General features: G+C 40.2%; 3 protein-coding genes across 5 annotated transcripts; all 3 read left to right on the forward strand.

Annotated features, from left to right (window-relative positions):
- Positions 1-1,094: 1,094 nt before the first annotated feature.
- Positions 1,095-7,930, forward strand: notum1a (notum, palmitoleoyl-protein carboxylesterase a). Of its 2 annotated transcripts, XM_072368533.1 has the most exons (11): positions 1,095-1,706; positions 4,466-4,518; positions 4,638-4,733; positions 5,088-5,148; positions 5,232-5,290; positions 5,387-5,489; positions 5,587-5,778; positions 5,885-5,982; positions 6,113-6,260; positions 6,354-6,401; positions 6,509-7,930. In XM_072368533.1, the coding sequence occupies exons 1-11, from the start codon at positions 1,378-1,380 to the stop codon at positions 6,810-6,812; spliced, it is 1,491 nt and encodes a 496-aa protein (XP_072224634.1). In that variant the 5' UTR covers positions 1,095-1,377; the 3' UTR covers positions 6,813-7,930. The 2 variants fall into 2 exon arrangements, with proteins under 2 accessions (XP_072224634.1, XP_072224633.1); XM_072368532.1 differs by having other exon boundaries at positions 5,232-5,489.
- A 1,945-nt stretch (positions 7,931-9,875) lies between these two features.
- LOC140273524 (myeloid-associated differentiation marker-like protein 2) lies at positions 9,876-11,847 on the forward strand. The gene has a single exon (XM_072369131.1). It carries the CDS (start codon positions 10,697-10,699, stop codon positions 11,606-11,608), a length of 912 nt encoding a protein of 303 aa, XP_072225232.1. The 5' UTR covers positions 9,876-10,696; the 3' UTR covers positions 11,609-11,847.
- A 1,573-nt stretch (positions 11,848-13,420) lies between these two features.
- Positions 13,421-16,191, forward strand: pycr1a (pyrroline-5-carboxylate reductase 1a). Of its 2 annotated transcripts, none has more exons than XM_072369129.1 (8): positions 13,421-13,537; positions 13,748-13,819; positions 13,928-13,998; positions 14,138-14,317; positions 14,645-14,866; positions 15,000-15,092; positions 15,533-15,696; positions 15,966-16,191. In XM_072369129.1, exons 2-8 carry the CDS (start codon positions 13,753-13,755, stop codon positions 16,132-16,134), a joined length of 966 nt encoding a protein of 321 aa, XP_072225230.1. In that variant the 5' UTR covers positions 13,421-13,537; positions 13,748-13,752; the 3' UTR covers positions 16,135-16,191. The 2 variants fall into 2 exon arrangements, with proteins under 2 accessions (XP_072225230.1, XP_072225231.1); XM_072369130.1 differs by lacking the exon at positions 13,421-13,537 and adding an exon at positions 13,559-13,637.
- Positions 16,192-17,116: the final 925 nt, after the last annotated feature.

The following is a 17,116-nucleotide window of genomic DNA, read 5'->3' on the forward strand; positions in this document are numbered from 1 at the left end:
AAGTAAAAAGGATCTTGCTAGATATCATGATATCAGATTCTTGTAGCGCTCCTAACCTTCCAACCACAAAAACTGACATAGAATCTAATTATCTGAGGCTCATTTTTATATCAAAACCGCTTTAGACATAACAACATTGAAGTAAAAACCTCTTAAACTGAATCAGAGGTTCAGTTATTTAATAAATCCCTGCACTGCACAATCCTTAATCTAATTAGTTTGTTTCACGTGGCCAGGCTAAGTTCAAGAAAAATAAAAAACCAAACCAAATACCATCATGACGCATCACCTGCACAAAATATCGCCTTTGCCCTGTGGGCTACACTTTGACTTAAATGTGTCCTTAAAATGAGAGGTTGTTCGAGGGAAGCCTACCTCAACCGTAACGAGGCATTCCTGTGTTAAAAAGCTGGCTTCCCATCAGGATGCTCTGCTCGACTTAAAATATACAGTAGAGCAGGAAAGTTTGGAGAAGACTGAAGTGGGAGGGAGGAGGCAAAAAAAAAGGGGGGAGAAAGAGTGATGGTTGCTTTGATCTTTGGAGGCCCAGTCTGGATTTTTTTGAAAAAGCAAAAAAAAAAAAAAAAAACAAAGAAGAAAGGAAGACTTCAGAAAACGTGAGCATCTCAACAAATCAGAACTGGAATGTACTTTTTTGAGTGTATCATAATTATGATAAAATAAGAATGATAATAGTTATAATAATGATATTAGCTAAATTAATAATGATGATATTTTCTGAAATATTTATGTGTCTTAAATTTTGTTTGAACTCAGCACTACTTTTTGTTTTTGTTTTTTTGTTGCAGTGTGTTACAGGATGCGTATTCTCACTTCGTAAATTTGTGGTAGAATGGGAAATGGGCATTTCAAGGCCAATAAAAACCACCACATCAAATAAAACATTGCGGATCAAAAGAACCATTGCATGGACATTTTTTTCCCCTCAATAAATTAAAAAAAGGGGGGGTAGTCTGCCACGCTTGATCATGCCCCGAGTCCTGCCCCACTCTTGCGATTGGCTGGACGGACACACAAGGGGGGAAAGTTTGAATAAAATACAAGAGCATGGCAATAGTGTTGTCGTTCAAGCTTGTGCGCTTGGTTCAGAGGCACTTGAGTCAGTCTTGACAGAGGAGCAGAGTTGTGAGCGCACTCTTTGTAAGTTTGAATTACATTCAGAAATTTTAGCGTGTCACAGTGATCGATCGCAAGGGGACTCTTATGCTTAGTTCACGTTCAAATTGACATATTTGGGAGCGGACAACAAGTGTTGTGGCGTCTCTGAACGCGTGCGTAATTCCTGTTTGTTTTTCCACTCCATCAGGGAAACTGTCAGTAACACTGCATTTGGAGGAAGGACGTCTATCATCTAAGATGACAGCGATCAGAATGGTTTCATCCGTGCTGTTGCTGGTGCTGATGCAATCCGGTGCTCTTTGCGCACGGAGGTTCCGGGGTGGCCGCAACCCACAACCACGACGACCACCACCTCCTCCCACATACCGGGCGGACCGGGGTGATACCACGGAGAGCTTCCCTCTGGATTTCACCGCGGTGGAGGAGAACATGGATAACTTCATGACTCAGGTGAAGAACCTTGCGCAGTCCCTCTACCCGTGCTCGGCACAGAAGCTCGACTACGACATGAAGCTGAACTTTTTGGAGAATACTTCAGTCACCTGCAACGACGGAAGTCCTGCGGGGTATGTTCCACCATATGATTAATATGTAGGCAACGGTGTGATAAAGTCAGGTTCCTATTTGAGTACATCAACCTCAAGGTAGGGCCACCTGGTCAGTGTGCGCTGAGAAACAGTTATTGTGCTTCAGTAAGACTTTAGCTGGGCACTCCCCGTTCTGACGGTGATTGCTTTGACCTCTGTCCACATGCATCTGGACAGAGGTCAAAAGGGCTGTGCAATTGAGTCTCTTGACATTTGGTTTGTGAATTTTTAATATTCTAAGAGGACCATTTTAAATGTTTGACAAGAGCCCATGTTAGCCTTCACAAATAGAAAAAAGACAACAATTGTGATTTTATTTTTGGCAAAAAACACAACAAAAAGTGTCCTAATACACACTGTGGCTCAGTTTGGATAAGATAGCTAGACAGCTGCTTTGCGTCAGTGAAGCATGAAATTTGTGGAGAGCCACATGGCCTATGCTTCATTTCCTTTGCTTCAAATTAGAATGCAGGATTTTCTCTGCAGAAAGTTTAGATCTTAGTTTCAGACCCCCGCCCATCCTCAACGCTTTATATCCCATACTTTTTCATGACTGCGCACAATACATATTCTTTTGAGTTGTCATGTTTTAGAAGTTTACCAGTTTCTTCTTTTATGCTTATATCTGATTGCCTAAAATGCAATCTACTGTTTTTAAAAAGATTTTCACTGTATTTGTTGGCAAGGAACCCCCCTACAAACATTATTGTAAATATATACCCACTAAAGATAGAAAGAGGCACATTACCAATATATGGATCTCCTCTGCTGGGTAAAACACGAATAATGCTCCAACTCTGTTTTCAATGTGACTGAAGAGTTTGAAATTGTGGGTTAAGCTGATTATTGAGAAAAAAGTGGATGAACTCTGGTACCTGTTAAAGGTATAATTCCTCATATTCATGACGTAATATCTTTACAACTGCGTTTTCATACTGTGTTTGCACATTATACTTCATCACGATCGTATTTTTTTCCCCATTTATCAACCATCCTAACCATAGTAAATTGTTTCCCCTTGAAACTGCTGAATAATATGGTGAGCATGTGTACTTTTGAGTATTTGCAGTTTTCAGAATGACATAAATTCATTTGAATACTATTAATATTAATGTCACATCAGGAGGTTTGTTTAACAGTTTGTTATTGTGAATGAAAACCTATCTTTGAGCAGTTTGGTGATAGATCAACTAAACTGAAAAGGGGCTTTATATACGTGTCTCTTTATGGATTTAGAATCCTGTCTAATTCCTACTAAACCCCCAAAGTGCCATGTAGAGAGAGCTGTCTGCTGGCGCAGTAAAGCTCTTAGCTCTTTAGAGACGCAGCATGAGGACAAGTGAGGGGAACAGTTCCCGGCAGATGGCCTTTTCATTCACTGTGGCAGTCATCATTTAGGATGCTAATCCATCTAACAGCATTTTCCAGAGAGGTATTGTCACAGTTACATACAAACACATACAGTAGATGCAACCTGAATTTAATAGGAACCGGAGTGGTCAAGCTGTGTGAGTCATCTCCTGGAGCTGCACTTATTAAGAGTGAGTGGGTTGACGCAGCACCTTTCCATCTTGGCCTGTTTGTCCTGCCAAGAATGCTTCCACTTTGTTGTTTGGAAATAGAATGCAGGGCCCTCAGCCTGTATCACTGACTGTGGTTTGGAGTAATAGTATAAAACATTAACCAAAGCCAAAGTGTGATTCACTGTCTGAGCAAGCACCTGAGAGATTCAGCCAAGTATGTTCTCTTTAAACTAACTGAAATGCATTTGGCAAGTCAGTACAGAAAGTAAATTTGAATTGATATTCCATTATCTAAAAAGAAAAAGTCAATAGAACATTGAATCTAATTAGGAAGCCTTATTTCTGTTGGCCGAAGCCAGTTCACGAAACACAAGTGTTTCACTGAAACAACACTGATGCATTGGTCATAAATGCATCTCACTGTTTGAAAGATTCATGATAGCATTGCCCTCTTCTGGACCAACAACATACAGCAGACTTCTCTTGTACTTTATACAGCATGCATTAACTACTTCTCGACATCTCAGTCTGCGGAAAAAAATACCGCAGCCCTCACTTTATCTTCCACAGAGTTATTGCATGTCTTAAAATCTAAACAAGCGAAATACTGTTTGGATGTTTTATTTCGTTTACTGTACCTTTGTGGGGGCCTTGATTTTATCCATGCCGTGTGTAAGGATGAAGGAATGATGAGCTCTGACTGAAGAGATGATGGTACATTACTTGTTCTTGAAGAATACCCTAAAGGTATGCATTGTACAAACAGGATAGGGGACAGGATGATGTTTATCTCCTGTTCGATCACTGTATCAGTTGCCGTAGAGCAGAATATACACACAAGCTCATTGTTCTCCTCAGTCAATTTATCATGGCGGAATTTGTTTTTTGGCTTTTTTCTGTCACTTTTTAGAGATTGCTATCGACAAAGTAACATGACATCTTTTGTTTATATTAAAGCCATGATGTCATGGGTTTATCTTTTATGCTTGGCCACTGTCACTGATGCAGAAATAGTGAGGGTGTTACAATGTGCCGTTGTGTGATGAGACTGTCTCACATTGTTGTTGAGGTGCAGTTATGCAGGCATTGTAAAATAAACCATGAGGAATTCAGAATCACAATAACGCGTATTTGTGATATTTGCAAGCAATTCAAACATGCTTCAAATACTTGTTACAACAAGCTAATTTTCTTCTTATTTTTTTGCTCTTGCAGATACTACCTGAAGGAGTCTCGGGGAAGCAGGCGGTGGCTGATATTCCTTGAGGGTTTGTAATTTAATAAGTTAACTGACTTCATTATACTTCTCATTACATGAACACATTGATAACAGAAAGCAAGTTATGGGTGAAATGATCCATTTAGTGTTTTGTGTATCTGTGTCCAGGTGGCTGGTACTGCTTCAACAAGGAGAACTGTGATAGCCGATATGAGACAATGAGGAGGTTGATGAGCTCGTCCAAGTGGCCCCAAACAAGAACAGGTTAGCCAGTTTGTTCATCTCACTGGACTCCTATAAGTAACACCCCCACTTTAGCTGTGTCCTGTTGCAAATCTTCCCTACAAGGTGAAAAACGGATGCCACTTTAATGCCTTGGCAATTAAAAAAGATTGGATGTATGTGCGCTTGTTCACAGAGTATTTAGGACAGACACCCAGTCATAATGTTGCTGCAGAATAGGGATACCTGGCGCCCTCTGTTATAGGAACAGAGAGCCCTCCGTCTGTCATTGCACTGTAATAACTATAATCCATCTGGTAATGATGATGAGTAAGAGGAGGATGTGTCTGGGGGAAGCCAGGACGGCTAATGATACATGCTGATCTGTCTCTGTAGGCACAGGGATCCTGTCTCCACTGCCTGAGGAAAACCCTCACTGGTGGAATGCGAACATGGTGTAAGTTGATTCGTGTTTGTGTTCCTAATGATGCTCAATTTGAAATCACTGCTGTCAAGTTTAACTTGATGTTGTTTGTGCAGGTTCATTCCATACTGCTCCAGTGATGTGTGGAGCGGTGCTGCAGCCAAAACAGAGCAGAGTAAGAGATTACCAAATCCTTACAATCAGGACAGTTATTTGTCCTTAAAAAAAGTTTCTTTATTACAATTCTGCTTCTTCTTTGTGTTTTGTTCAGATGGTTATGCCTTCATGGGCTCGCTAATCATTCAAGAGGTTGTGAAGGATCTACTGAGCAAAGGCCTGGAAAATGCAAAGGTCCTCCTTTTAGCAGGAAGCAGGTAGGTCCATGTGATTAGGATTTAAAGACAAAATTGGAGGTCTGATTTGTACTGTTGTATGTGTACTAATAAGAATGAGTCATGATTCTGTGCACAGTGCGGGTGGTACAGGGGTTCTTCTGAATGTGGATCGTGTGTCCGAGCTTCTGGAGGGTCTGGGGCACACTGGGATACAGGTGCGAGGCCTCTCAGATTCAGGCTGGTTCCTGGACAACAAGCAGTACCACTGCACAGACTGCGTTGACACTGTCAGCTGTACCCCCACTGAGACCATCAAGAGAGGAATCAAGTATGGGACAATAATGAAACAATAAAAGATTCATGGTGTTAATATTTCGAGACAGAGACCAAAGTTGCTAAAATACATACCATGTCCTATCTGTTTTCTCTGTCAGGTACTGGGGAGGAGTGGTTCCAGAGAAGTGTAGACAAACCCATGAAGGAGAGGAGTGGAACTGCTTTTTTGGATATAGAGTCTTCCCATCAATTAAAAGTGAGTTTGAGATCTAGTTTGGTGCATGTATATTTGCACATTCATGAAACCAAATTGTGTGGCACATTCATGTCAAGATTAAGTTGATTCAGCATATTTTACAGACATCTTCTCCTTGCTCCCTGTTCAGGCCCCGTTTTTGTGGTCCAGTGGTTGTTTGACGAAGCTCAATTGACAGTGGACAACATCCAACTAACAGGCCAGCCTGTGCAGGAAGGCCAGTGGCGCTACATCCAGAATCTAGGCATTGAGCTGAGGAACACACTTAAAGATGTCCCGTAAGGCCATGTCTCTACATTTAAGGTGGAAAATATGAGTAGGATTTATTCAAGGATTCAGTCCAACTTTTGTTTGTTTTTTTTCCCTTTCAGGGCTATGTTTGCGCCAGCATGCCTATCGCATGAAGTTATCACCAGAAGGTAAGTATCATTAAATCTTCAAAGCTTCCTTTTGACTGCATCGGGAAACTTCAAGTGTATAACTATCTACCTGTGAGCTGACAGCACCCTCTTGTGTTGTGTTTTAGCTACTGGACAGACATTCAAGTTAAAGGCACCTCTTTGCCCAGAGCGCTGCACTGCTGGGACCGCAGCCTCCACGACAGCAGGAACAACAAAGCTCCACCCAAAGCTTGCCCGGTGCATCTGATTGACAGCTGCCCGTGGCCTCACTGCAACCCCACCTGCCCGACTATCCGAGACCAATTCACAGGACAAGAGATGAATGTCATTCAGTTCCTCATGCACATGGGCTTTGATGTGCAGAAGATGGCCCAGCAGCAGGGCATGGACCCCAGCAAGCTACTGGGCATGCTCAGCAGCGGCAGCTAAAGGGCCATACATGCGCACACAGATATACATTCTAAGCTAAAACTAAGCAGAGCTGGCTAGCTTCTCTGGCCAGTTTCCCATGAATGATACCTCCAACCACCTATTTCACTTCACCTCTCATTTTATCTCTGAACCATCCCCCTCTGACCTTCAGTTTACTTTTGTCCTAACCTCATTCTGCCAAGGTGCTTCATTTATATTACACAATCTCTTTGCTGTACACAAGTACAGGTTCAAAACTTTATTGAAAAGTATTAGATCAAGATGGAACTTTCTTTTAGCTCTGAAACTGAGCATGAACAATAGCAATAACTACCTTTCGAATTGTTGAAAGTGGAAAAATGAAAATATATAGGCATAAAATGTCCACACTTCATTTTGTAGTGGTTATTATGTGATAATAGAAGACGTCCCTGTGGACAGAGTTGGAATCCAACTGGTATATTTCGAGTTTTTGGCTGTGCTGAAGATGTCATGATATTCAGTTTAGACATATTCTGAAATGGTGCTAAAATGGTAGCCCTTCATTTGTAGCTATACTGACATCACAGCCATCACATCTGGTCTAAAACTTTTTCTCAGAGGTTACATCATTATTAGAGGACTGTTAAAACCTGATCGAGGACAACTCATTCATGTTAGCTCACCTCTGTAGCTCAGCAGTCCTCACATTCAATGCAATGAGCATGTAAAGGGAGACAAATATTGTGTATTGTATATTTTTTGAGTATTTGTATAGGTTCTTTCAAGTGTTCACTCCTGTAACTCCCTTCTTATATTTCCTCATAGAGATCACTTTTTAATATAATGACAATGTTGTATGTAATGATGTCTTTATTAATAATGTTTTTAAAGGACCTCTATTTCGCATCACATCAGAAAAGGAAAAGTATTACTAACTGTAATTTTATTCTGTAACATATTTTTTAACAGTAAAAAAAAAAACCTCAAGCTACATTGGTAATTTACATATTTATTTTGTTTATGTAAATCATATTTATAAGTGCTATTTTCACAGAGAAGTGATTCTTTGTAAATTGTAAATACATTGCTGTTTTTCTCTTTGTGTTGATTGCATGTCTTTGTACCAGACCCAAAAGAAAAGACACATTACATATACTATAAGGTAAATATTTTTGTGTGGACCTGTTTTCATTCATCATAATGAGTCTCGCTTATAATACTAGAAGTAGTGGCGGTGGTGGTAGAATAAGTTTTATTAGTCTCCCTTTGTACCTTTGAAAAACATACATTATACAGGACACAAAACACTCAACAGAGGGAAACAGAACATTGACTCAACAACACAGAAGATTGAAAGGGTGTAACACTAACATACAGTACAGGTGGTTTGCTTCTGATGGTGTTGCCTGCCATGAGAGCGTACAAAACTATCCAGCAAGAAATTTGATGTAAGTAAATAAGACAAAGAAAATGTGTGATGTTATTTACAGGCATTTGAAAAAGAAGCAGTTGAACACACATGCCTTTAAGCAGCCTTACATTTCAACAAATACAAATACAATTTCTGAAATTATTTAAGGGTAAATAAACTGAGGAAGCAAAAAAAATAAACTAACCAATCTATTATACATTTATGCACTACGTTTTAGCAAACTATGTATAAAGAAGAGGGGTCTAAGTGGTGTAAAACTGTTCTGTCCTGCACTGGGAAGTCTTCTGACCTCTGTCCTGCTGTGTCCTGTCTTTTATGTCTGGTGAAGCCAGTGTGTTTATTTTACCTAAGCTCCACACATTACAATTAGCCTTTCATTCAAAAATACACCCACACAACTGTGACAGCAAGATACCATGCTGGTAAAAATCATGCGTGAATTGGTGTTTTGTATCTTGAGGGCTTGAGGACACTCAATATCTATTTGTGAATGTTTTTTGTATCAAGTATTCTGCTAAAATATCTCTTTTATTCTTCAGGCGCTTGCTTATTGGTGTGAGTGGGCATTTTCCACACATGATAAATCCGTTTGTGTATGGAAAACCTTATTTTAGACTCAAGATGGAGTAATTTAGGCCATATTCAAAGTAGATAATAAAATCCAGACAGCAAGAGCTGATATGGCCCTTTTGATATTGTGACTATTTTAGTTTTTTGTGTCTACATAGCTGTCATGTTGTCATGTTGTGTTTTCGTGGTGGAGTAGAATGTGAAATGTCAAACAAAATCAAACATCTGAGAAATGACAATCAAGGACTATATTCAGGGAGTGAGATAAGGACATACAAGATGCAGAGAATGCAATCAACAAATGAAACAAAAAAGGAAATAAACTCAGCAGAAAACACGACGGCAGAAACTCTGCAAACTAAATCAGGAACCGAACAACCCAATGACAAGAAGGGAACAAAAATTCAGAATGTGGAGAATAAAAAGACACAAAACAGAGAACAAAACCAAAAAACAAATACCATGTTAACTGCCTGAAATCCAGTGTGGCCTTTTAGTTTTGAACCAGCATTTCACATTTAATTTCAAACTTCTAGTCATCCAGACCAACTGATGCTGCCTTAAATAACAACACTTGATGCAATTTTTTGTCTTTTGAGCAACTCAACAGACATTAAACTCACAAAATCCAGTCTTTTATTAAAAACATTATAACATTGGATGTTCACAATTTGCATTTGATTAAAGATGCCATATGAAGTCCTCCAAAAACTTGCATAGTATCATTTGACTCAGCTTCCAGAGTTGTTTTGGGACGTGGCCTTATACTGTGTAAATCAAAAATCAGTGCATTCTAATATCTCAGGTTGAAGTATTTTAAGTAACAGCTAACCAATTTCTTCCTCCCTCTTACACGTTTAGACCAAATCTGCCATCACTTGTGTATAATCATCCCTCTAATGGGAGTGTTAACCTCCCTCCCTGTCATTACACTGTGTGTAAATGCCAGTTTCATACTGAGGGAGCACTGACTCAGCCTCTCTGGGTGCTCCCTAGAAATACGACTCCCATACTGCCAGCCACATGCAGCCTCCCACCCCTCTGTGGAATATAGACCCCCTATTTATAGAGCTGGCAAGCCCTGTAACCCTGGGCTCGTCACAAACTTTCAGTTAAACAGCCACCCGTAGCAATCCACTGAGTGCACAGTGACACATACAGCAGGAACAGGATGAGCTTGCTCAAGAGGAAAAAAGTGGGAAACTAAGTCTGAGAGATAGAAAGACACGGAAGCAGCAAGACGAAGAGCAACAGTGAATTTGATGGACAGTTAAGGGCCTACAGCGAAGAAATTACAAGGAACGGGCCAAAGGACAGTGAGACTTGACTGACAGGACAACAGACTTGTCCACCTGTTGGTACTGGAAGCTATTGTTGGAAGATTGATGTCTGGATGCAACGTATGAAGAAAAGTGTTTTGGAAAAGACTGAAACTTGGAATTTGTTTACACTGGTTAACAACAGGTGAAGAGAGTCAGCAAAGGAAAACCAAGATTTAAAAGGATAAAACCTACTGTTGAGTAAGAAAAGGCTCATATAGTTATTCTATAAAATCTTTATAGGTGGACTGTCTGATACAAGTGTTAGATGCACAGTTTAAAAACTTGTTTGAAAAAAGGAAAACTAACTCTTGACTTCTTGAATTCAAACTGTGTATCTTTTATCTTTAGAAGCTACTGTTTAAACTTTTACAGAGCTGTGTATAAATGAAATCTGATCTTGAGCAAAGTGCTCTAATTACAAAGCACGGTCAGTAAAAAAGTTACAGACATTTGTAATTAAGGACCATCTAAAAAAAGAACCCAAGGAAAGGGTGAGGTCGATGTGAAAGAGAGGAGTAGGCCGCCAACACACCAACAAAAAGGGAACAAGAGCCTCACCAAGGAAAACATCTGTTTCTGAAGGACATCAACGCACCATGGATGCTCATGGGGGACACTACCTGAACAAAGACGCTGTGCTTTCGCCTTTAGGTGCAGCCCGAATGTGCCAGCTACTCCTCGGCTGCACCATAATGGCCCTGGTGTCCCACAGTGCAGGCTACAGCGCCTCTTATGGAACCTTCTGTATGTTTGTGTGGTGCTTCAGCTTTGCAGTCACATTGGTTGTGTTCACCTTGGACATTACACGGCTGCACACTTGCATGCCGATATCCTGGGATAACTTTACTGTAGCTTTTGCCATGCTGGCGACACTCATGTACATCACTGCCTCTGTGGTCTACCCTGTTTACTTCCTCCAAACAGAGTGGTCCGATGACAACTATGAAGTCCAAATGTACCGCATTGCTGTCACGGTCTGCTCCAGCATCTGCAGCTTTCCATACGGAGTCGAGGTCTTCCTAACAAGAGCCAAACCAGGAGCTGTTGTGGGCTACATGGCAACTGTATCTGGTCTGCTCAAGGTGGTCCAGGGTTTTGTGGCCTGCATTATTTTTGGGGCCCTCGCTAATGACAGTGAGTACAACCAGCACATTGCCACCCAGTACTGTGTGGTGGTGTACAGCTTGTGTTTCTCAGTCACTGTGTTAGTGGTCATAATGACAGTGTCCGGTAGAACCTCCGCCTTGAAGTTTCCATTTGACCGATTTGTGGTTGTCTACACCTTCTTCGCTGTGATCCTCTACCTCAGCACTACACTGATCTGGCCCATCTTCAGCTTTGATAGGAAGTATGGCACAACTACTCGTCCAGACGACTGCCCACGTGGAGACTGTCCCTGGGATAGTAAGCTGGTGGTGGCTGTGTTCACCAGTGTCAACCTGATATTATATTTTATAGATCTTGTTTACTCCCAGAGGATTCGCTTTGTCTCCAGCTCTGCTGTGTAAGAAAACACCTTCTATAGGCCTCAGAGAAAATCACAGTATATGTGAAGGCGCCATTGCCTTTAATACTTCAAGGTGTGCCTCCTTTTACTACCAGTATTCATCTAACACAGAGCATCTGTGATTAGCAGTATTATACGAGACAAACTTTCTCCAGTTTTGCAATGACCTACAGTGGGAAGCTGACCAGGTTCATGTATGAGCTGATCTCAGCCAAATCCTGCAGTGTCTCCATCTGAGCAGCACAAACTGGGTGTGGTTTAATGATGGACAAACCTGGAAGAGTGGGTGGTGTTCAGGGAGCCAAAACAGTGTTATGTCAGAGAGACTTTTTTTTATTTAACAGACAGCAATTTACTTAACTGTGTCTAAATAAACAACAGGATGAAAATATGTCCCAAAGAGATGTATATAATGGGTTAATTTACAGTTTGCACTGAATGTAGATTTTGTTTTTGACTTTTAAGACATTTTCCTGTGCTTTCTTTTCTTTTTGGTAAGGAAACGCTGATTTATGTTTAATTTTAGAGGCATTTTGTGATACTGAATGGTAAATGTATTCAATACATTCATTTTGAAGGAAAATAATTCACAGTTTCTAACTGTTTTTTTTTGTTGTTGTTGTTTATTTAGCATAAATTGTGTGGGGCATTCTGTATACTGTCTTATTTGTATGTTCAATAAATGGCGAAAATGTATTCAATTTGGACTTTTTGATTTTTGCAGCCATTTCTCTGTATGAATTAGGTCCTCCGTGAACATTTTCTCTCAACTTTCAGGCAGACTTGATGTTACCTTAGAGAACATTTGCTAAGTGTTATCACTATCACCTCTGTATATGTCCAAAAGCTAAATAAGCCCAAAGTTGATCATTTGCGTGAGCGACATTAATGTATTTCTGCATGAACTCTGTGAAATAAAGCTTTCCCAGGAGCAGGTGAAAGACAATGCAGCGAATGGTTTTAATAAGACTTTATGCAAATGTTCTTATTTTTCTTAGAATGAATTAATCACTTTGGCAACATTTGTCAGTATTTGACAGAATAATTTGATTGTAAGTAATATGTACGCTATTAGAAGAAAAAAACTCAATGCAAAGCCTTTTGTGCTCTGCATAAAGCTAAACAGAAAAACTACATTTGTACTTATTATTGTCAAGTTATATAGGTTGACACATAAACAATATGAATATGTCAACATATGCTCCATCTGTTGTTTGGGCATTCATCATTTTGGCAGATCAAGCTGAGCTACTTGATTTGGCTTCTAAGCAAACATTTTTGATCAAACTGGCTTTTATAGTCATGCTGGTATAATGTAAAAGTTAAAAAATAACTGCAAAACTCTCTGCTTGAAATACAGTATGGGCTGTATTGTACAGTGGCTCGTCTAATAACTCATTTTGAGATATTAAGTCGTGACCTCTTGGGACTTTCTAATGACATTAGGGTCTTTGTCTTTTTTAATTTATTTATCTAAACGGGTTTCCATGAGCTTAAACTTAAGTTTGTTTCTGATAACAATCTCTGGGTTACACCCATCAGAATTTTTCTCTAGCCTATATTTGCTAATACTTGCATATGTTCATGGGAAAGTAATGATGGAAATTAAAAAAACTGATAGCAACACGTTTGGAATTTCTTTAGTATTTAGGTCACAGAGTCTGATGCCCTGAGGTAGAAACTGATGCAACTGGCTTTTCGGCTTTACGGAACCCGCCTGTCAGCAGTACCACAACTGTGATTGGTCAAAGTCGTTGCGTATTGGCTAAAACTCTAAGCTTATTGGCTTGCTCCTCTGTCGGTCACAATCGTTTCCACAGGTACAAGAAAAACAGGCAGCTGGGACACGTTGGCGGCGTGGTTATTGCATACATTTTTGTGTCTCTATTGGTCAGTCGGCTGGTCAACGTAGAGATTGTCCTGTATTTTTGTGAGTGGTTTTCTTTTTAAACATATATATATATGTATATTCTCAAAAGTGTGGCTTATGTCATGTGTTGAGACGTATCGCTGCTTCGGTAAATGAGGAAGTATGTTTGTTTACTACAGTAGCAGGCGCCTCAACAGTTTGAAGTTACAGATCATGGCTCATGGCTAACTTTATGCAGTAGATTGTGTTTTTAACTTTGTGCGTTCACAGGCAGAATGAGTGTGGGCTTCATTGGAGCGGGCCAGCTGGCTCACGCTCTGGTGAGAGGCTTCTCGGCTGCAGGTGAATTACTTTGCCTTGTGCGCATCAATGCGATTTGACTTGTATTGTCGATACTTGTTGAATGCATTCACATATTGAAATAGTTTCTGGATATGTGTCTTAATCAAGGCGTGATTGCCACGCACAGAATCACAGCCAGTTCTCCAGACACAGACCTCCTCACAGTGCAACAGCTGCGGGTGGGTAGACGGTTAAAGGATGGTGATGCTGTTTTTACATCAGTTGTTTTCTTTGAAAAAACATTTGGTGTGAGCGCACGCCTCGAATTTCTATGTATTTTAATATTTTCAGAAGTGCTGATATCTAGTTTTCTTTTAGAAATTGGGTGTGAATTTCACCACCAGCAACAAGGAGACAGTTAGCAAAAGTGATGTCCTCTTCCTGGCTGTGAAGCCCCACATCATTCCTTTTGTACTTGATGAGATTGGACCAGATATTGAGGACCGTCATCTTATTGTGTCCTGTGCGGCAGGTGTAACCATCAGCTCCATAGAGAAGGTAAGTCACAGCCATATATTTGATTACAGACTGCTTTTTCCCATCTCTTGTTTAATTGTGCTTAATCTTGATACAATATCTTGTTGCAACCAAAGGGTGTATTTAGTACTAAAAAGACTACTTTTGGACAGTCTGACTTGATTTCACGAATAAACACTGAGTGAAGTTCTTACTTGTTTATTTATTTCTTTAGCAAAACCTTCGTAAGTTGAAACACATCGGGAGGAAATCTGTGAACTGGGGGAATGATTACTAGAAAATCTTTCAAATACATAAACATAATATTTCAAGATGGTTCATGAAGGAGTGCATTGTTCCCCTCTGCAGAAGCTGCAGCAGCATCGCTCCTGTCCAAAGGTAATGCGTTGCATGACCAACACGCCTGTGGTGGTGCGTGAAGGGGCAACAGTCTATGCCACAGGCACGCACGCAGAAGTGGAGGACGGAAAGCTTCTGGAGCAGCTGATGGCCAGTGTTGGCTACTGCACTGAAGTGGAGGAGGACCTGATTGATGCTGTCACTGGACTGAGTGGCAGTGGCCCCGCCTACGTGAGTTGGTTACGCTTCACGGTGCCTAGTGCTTTCAGCATCACTGCCTTACCTCCAGCATTTGTGAAAAACGTGTCCTCGGGACTGTTGCCCTCTTTCCATCATTGTAATTGTGATGACTGTGGCCTTGCAGGCATTCACAGCTGTAGATGCTCTTGCTGATGGTGGAGTGAAAATGGGCCTGCCCAGGAGACTGGCTGTACACCTCGGAGCTCAAGCCCTGCTGGTATGACCTCCATATTTGAAACAAATGTCTGTATTTTATGTATATATATATATATCTGTGTGTGTTTGTTCTTTCTGGCTTTGCACTGTTGTAGTCTCAGTGTTAATATCTCTTTCAGTATTATTGTTTCTCTGTTGGTCTAAGTTGTGTAAACGTATATTTACTAGTTTTGCTTCATTTGACTTCCTTAAGAATCTGCTCAGCATTTTAGGACAAAACTGTTTTAACTTTTTTTGGGGGGAATCGCAGACAATGAGTAGTCAAAGTCTTTACACTCACTCAGTTGCTTTTTCGTTTCAGTGTTTATTATTTCCACTGGCCTTGGCTGGTACTAGACACACTCTGGATATTCAGGGTCTGAGTAAAGGCACAGAAGCAGCGTGTGCTACACATAATTGGTGACATAATTGGTGGATCTATTTTCTCGTTCTTCTTGAAAGGGAGCTGCTCGGATGTTGTTGGACTCAGAGCAACACCCTGGGCAGCTAAAGGACAATGTGTGTTCACCAGGGGGCGCCACCATTCACGCGCTCCATGTCATGGAGAGTGGTGGCTTCCGAAGCCTCCTCATAAATGCTGTGGAGGCCTCTTGTGTAAGGACAAGGTAGGTTCAATGGAGTGTGAAACAAACAAACGAGTATCTAATTTCACTGGTACACAGTAGAATCATAATCGCTGATTATGGTCAATAGGTTATTTTTCATCAAGTACATAATTGAGACAGCAGATGGAGCTAAATGCAAATCATTTTGCACGGAGAGGTTCATCCTTAAATGGTTTACAACTTACCTACTTATGAAATTATTAATAGCCAGCTATTTGTGTTTTGATTAAATATATGTTACATACTATGCTGCAAATGTCTCTTGATAGAGAACTTCAGTTTTTGGCTGACCAAGAGAAGATATCCTCAGCTGCCATTAAGAAGACAACTCTGGACAAAGTGCTTCAGCAACCGGGTGTCAATGCAGACACTGTCGGAGTCAGATCTCATGGGATCAGTATCTTTAACAGGAGTAACCCGAGGGTCAAGAAGGACTGACCTTCGCACTTCAATGTGACCGGTCGCATCACTGGGAGTTGCTGTCACTGGGAGTTGCTGTCACTGGGAGTTGCTGTCAGTAAAACAATACTGGCGGGTAATGTTGAGGAAAAACGCATAGTTTAACCCAGTGGTGTAAATGAAAAGTAAACTTTGAAAATGTCTTGTTATATTTGGGATGAGACCAGACTGAAAGAAAAAAAAATATCTGAACTGTCATTTGCCTTTGCAATGATGAACCTTTTATATCAACAGATGTTTTTATATGCAAGTTTATAGCTGGCACGATGAGCAATTGCCTTAAGGTGGAAAATAATCAGCAGGTCGAGTATGAATGAATTATTATTTTAAGTTTTTTTTCCATGGATCCATGACTGCCAATAAAAATTAAAAATTGTATCTGGTAAACATTTCCTCTTTCAGAACAGACTGATGGTGACAACCTATGGATCTATAACTGACCTTCTGCGATATCCAAATTCAAAAGTCTTTTAGGCTTTTAAAGCATCTGCATGTTAAATAAATTGTTCTTAAATTCAGGCATAACTCAGTTGCTTCAGTGCTCCTGCAATAATGGAAATCAAGATATATTTGTTGGTATGGATTGGTAATATCTCATTACTTTACATATTACTTTTTTTTTGTCTTTGGAAAAGAAAAACTGTAACAGTAATGCATTTATTTTATTTATATAGAGGGTTGGATAGTGACAAATCATATGAAATGGAGATAATATGATAAAAAATATCAGTAACTAGGATTAAGCCAGATTACGTTTGAAAAAAATGTAGTTAATGTGGAATTACAATTATAACTTCCGTCTTTTAAAATGTCAACTAATGTCAACTATGACAAAAAAATAAAATGGAAGTATCATATTTTGCGGGGGTAACTGCAGCCATGCGGTGACCGTTTAACCTGAATATGTGAATTTTATGTTTATTTATGTCTTCAATTTCAAAGTGACACGATTCCGACTAAA

Source organism: Leuresthes tenuis, unplaced genomic scaffold (assembly GCF_036924035.1).
Source record: "Leuresthes tenuis unplaced genomic scaffold, fLeuTen1.0.hap1 SCAF_17, whole genome shotgun sequence".
NCBI classification, from domain to species: domain Eukaryota; kingdom Metazoa; phylum Chordata; class Actinopteri; order Atheriniformes; family Atherinopsidae; genus Leuresthes; species Leuresthes tenuis.

Coding starts and splice junctions, on each gene's coding strand:
- notum1a (XM_072368532.1), top strand. CDS start 1,378: ATGACAGCGATCAGAATGGTTTCATCCGTGCTGTTGCTGGTGCTGATG. Junction 4,519..4,637: donor GTGGCTGATATTCCTTGAGG/GTTTGTAATTTA, acceptor ATCTGTGTCCAG/GTGGCTGGTACTGCTTCAAC. Junction 5,490..5,586: donor CTCCTTTTAGCAGGAAGCAG/GTAGGTCCATGT, acceptor TTCTGTGCACAG/TGCGGGTGGTACAGGGGTTC.
- LOC140273524 (XM_072369131.1), top strand. CDS start 10,697: ATGGATGCTCATGGGGGACACTACCTGAACAAAGACGCTGTGCTTTCG.
- pycr1a (XM_072369129.1), top strand. CDS start 13,753: ATGAGTGTGGGCTTCATTGGAGCGGGCCAGCTGGCTCACGCTCTGGTG. Junction 13,999..14,137: donor TCACAGTGCAACAGCTGCGG/GTGGGTAGACGG, acceptor GTTTTCTTTTAG/AAATTGGGTGTGAATTTCAC. Junction 15,093..15,532: donor TCGGAGCTCAAGCCCTGCTG/GTATGACCTCCA, acceptor TCTTCTTGAAAG/GGAGCTGCTCGGATGTTGTT.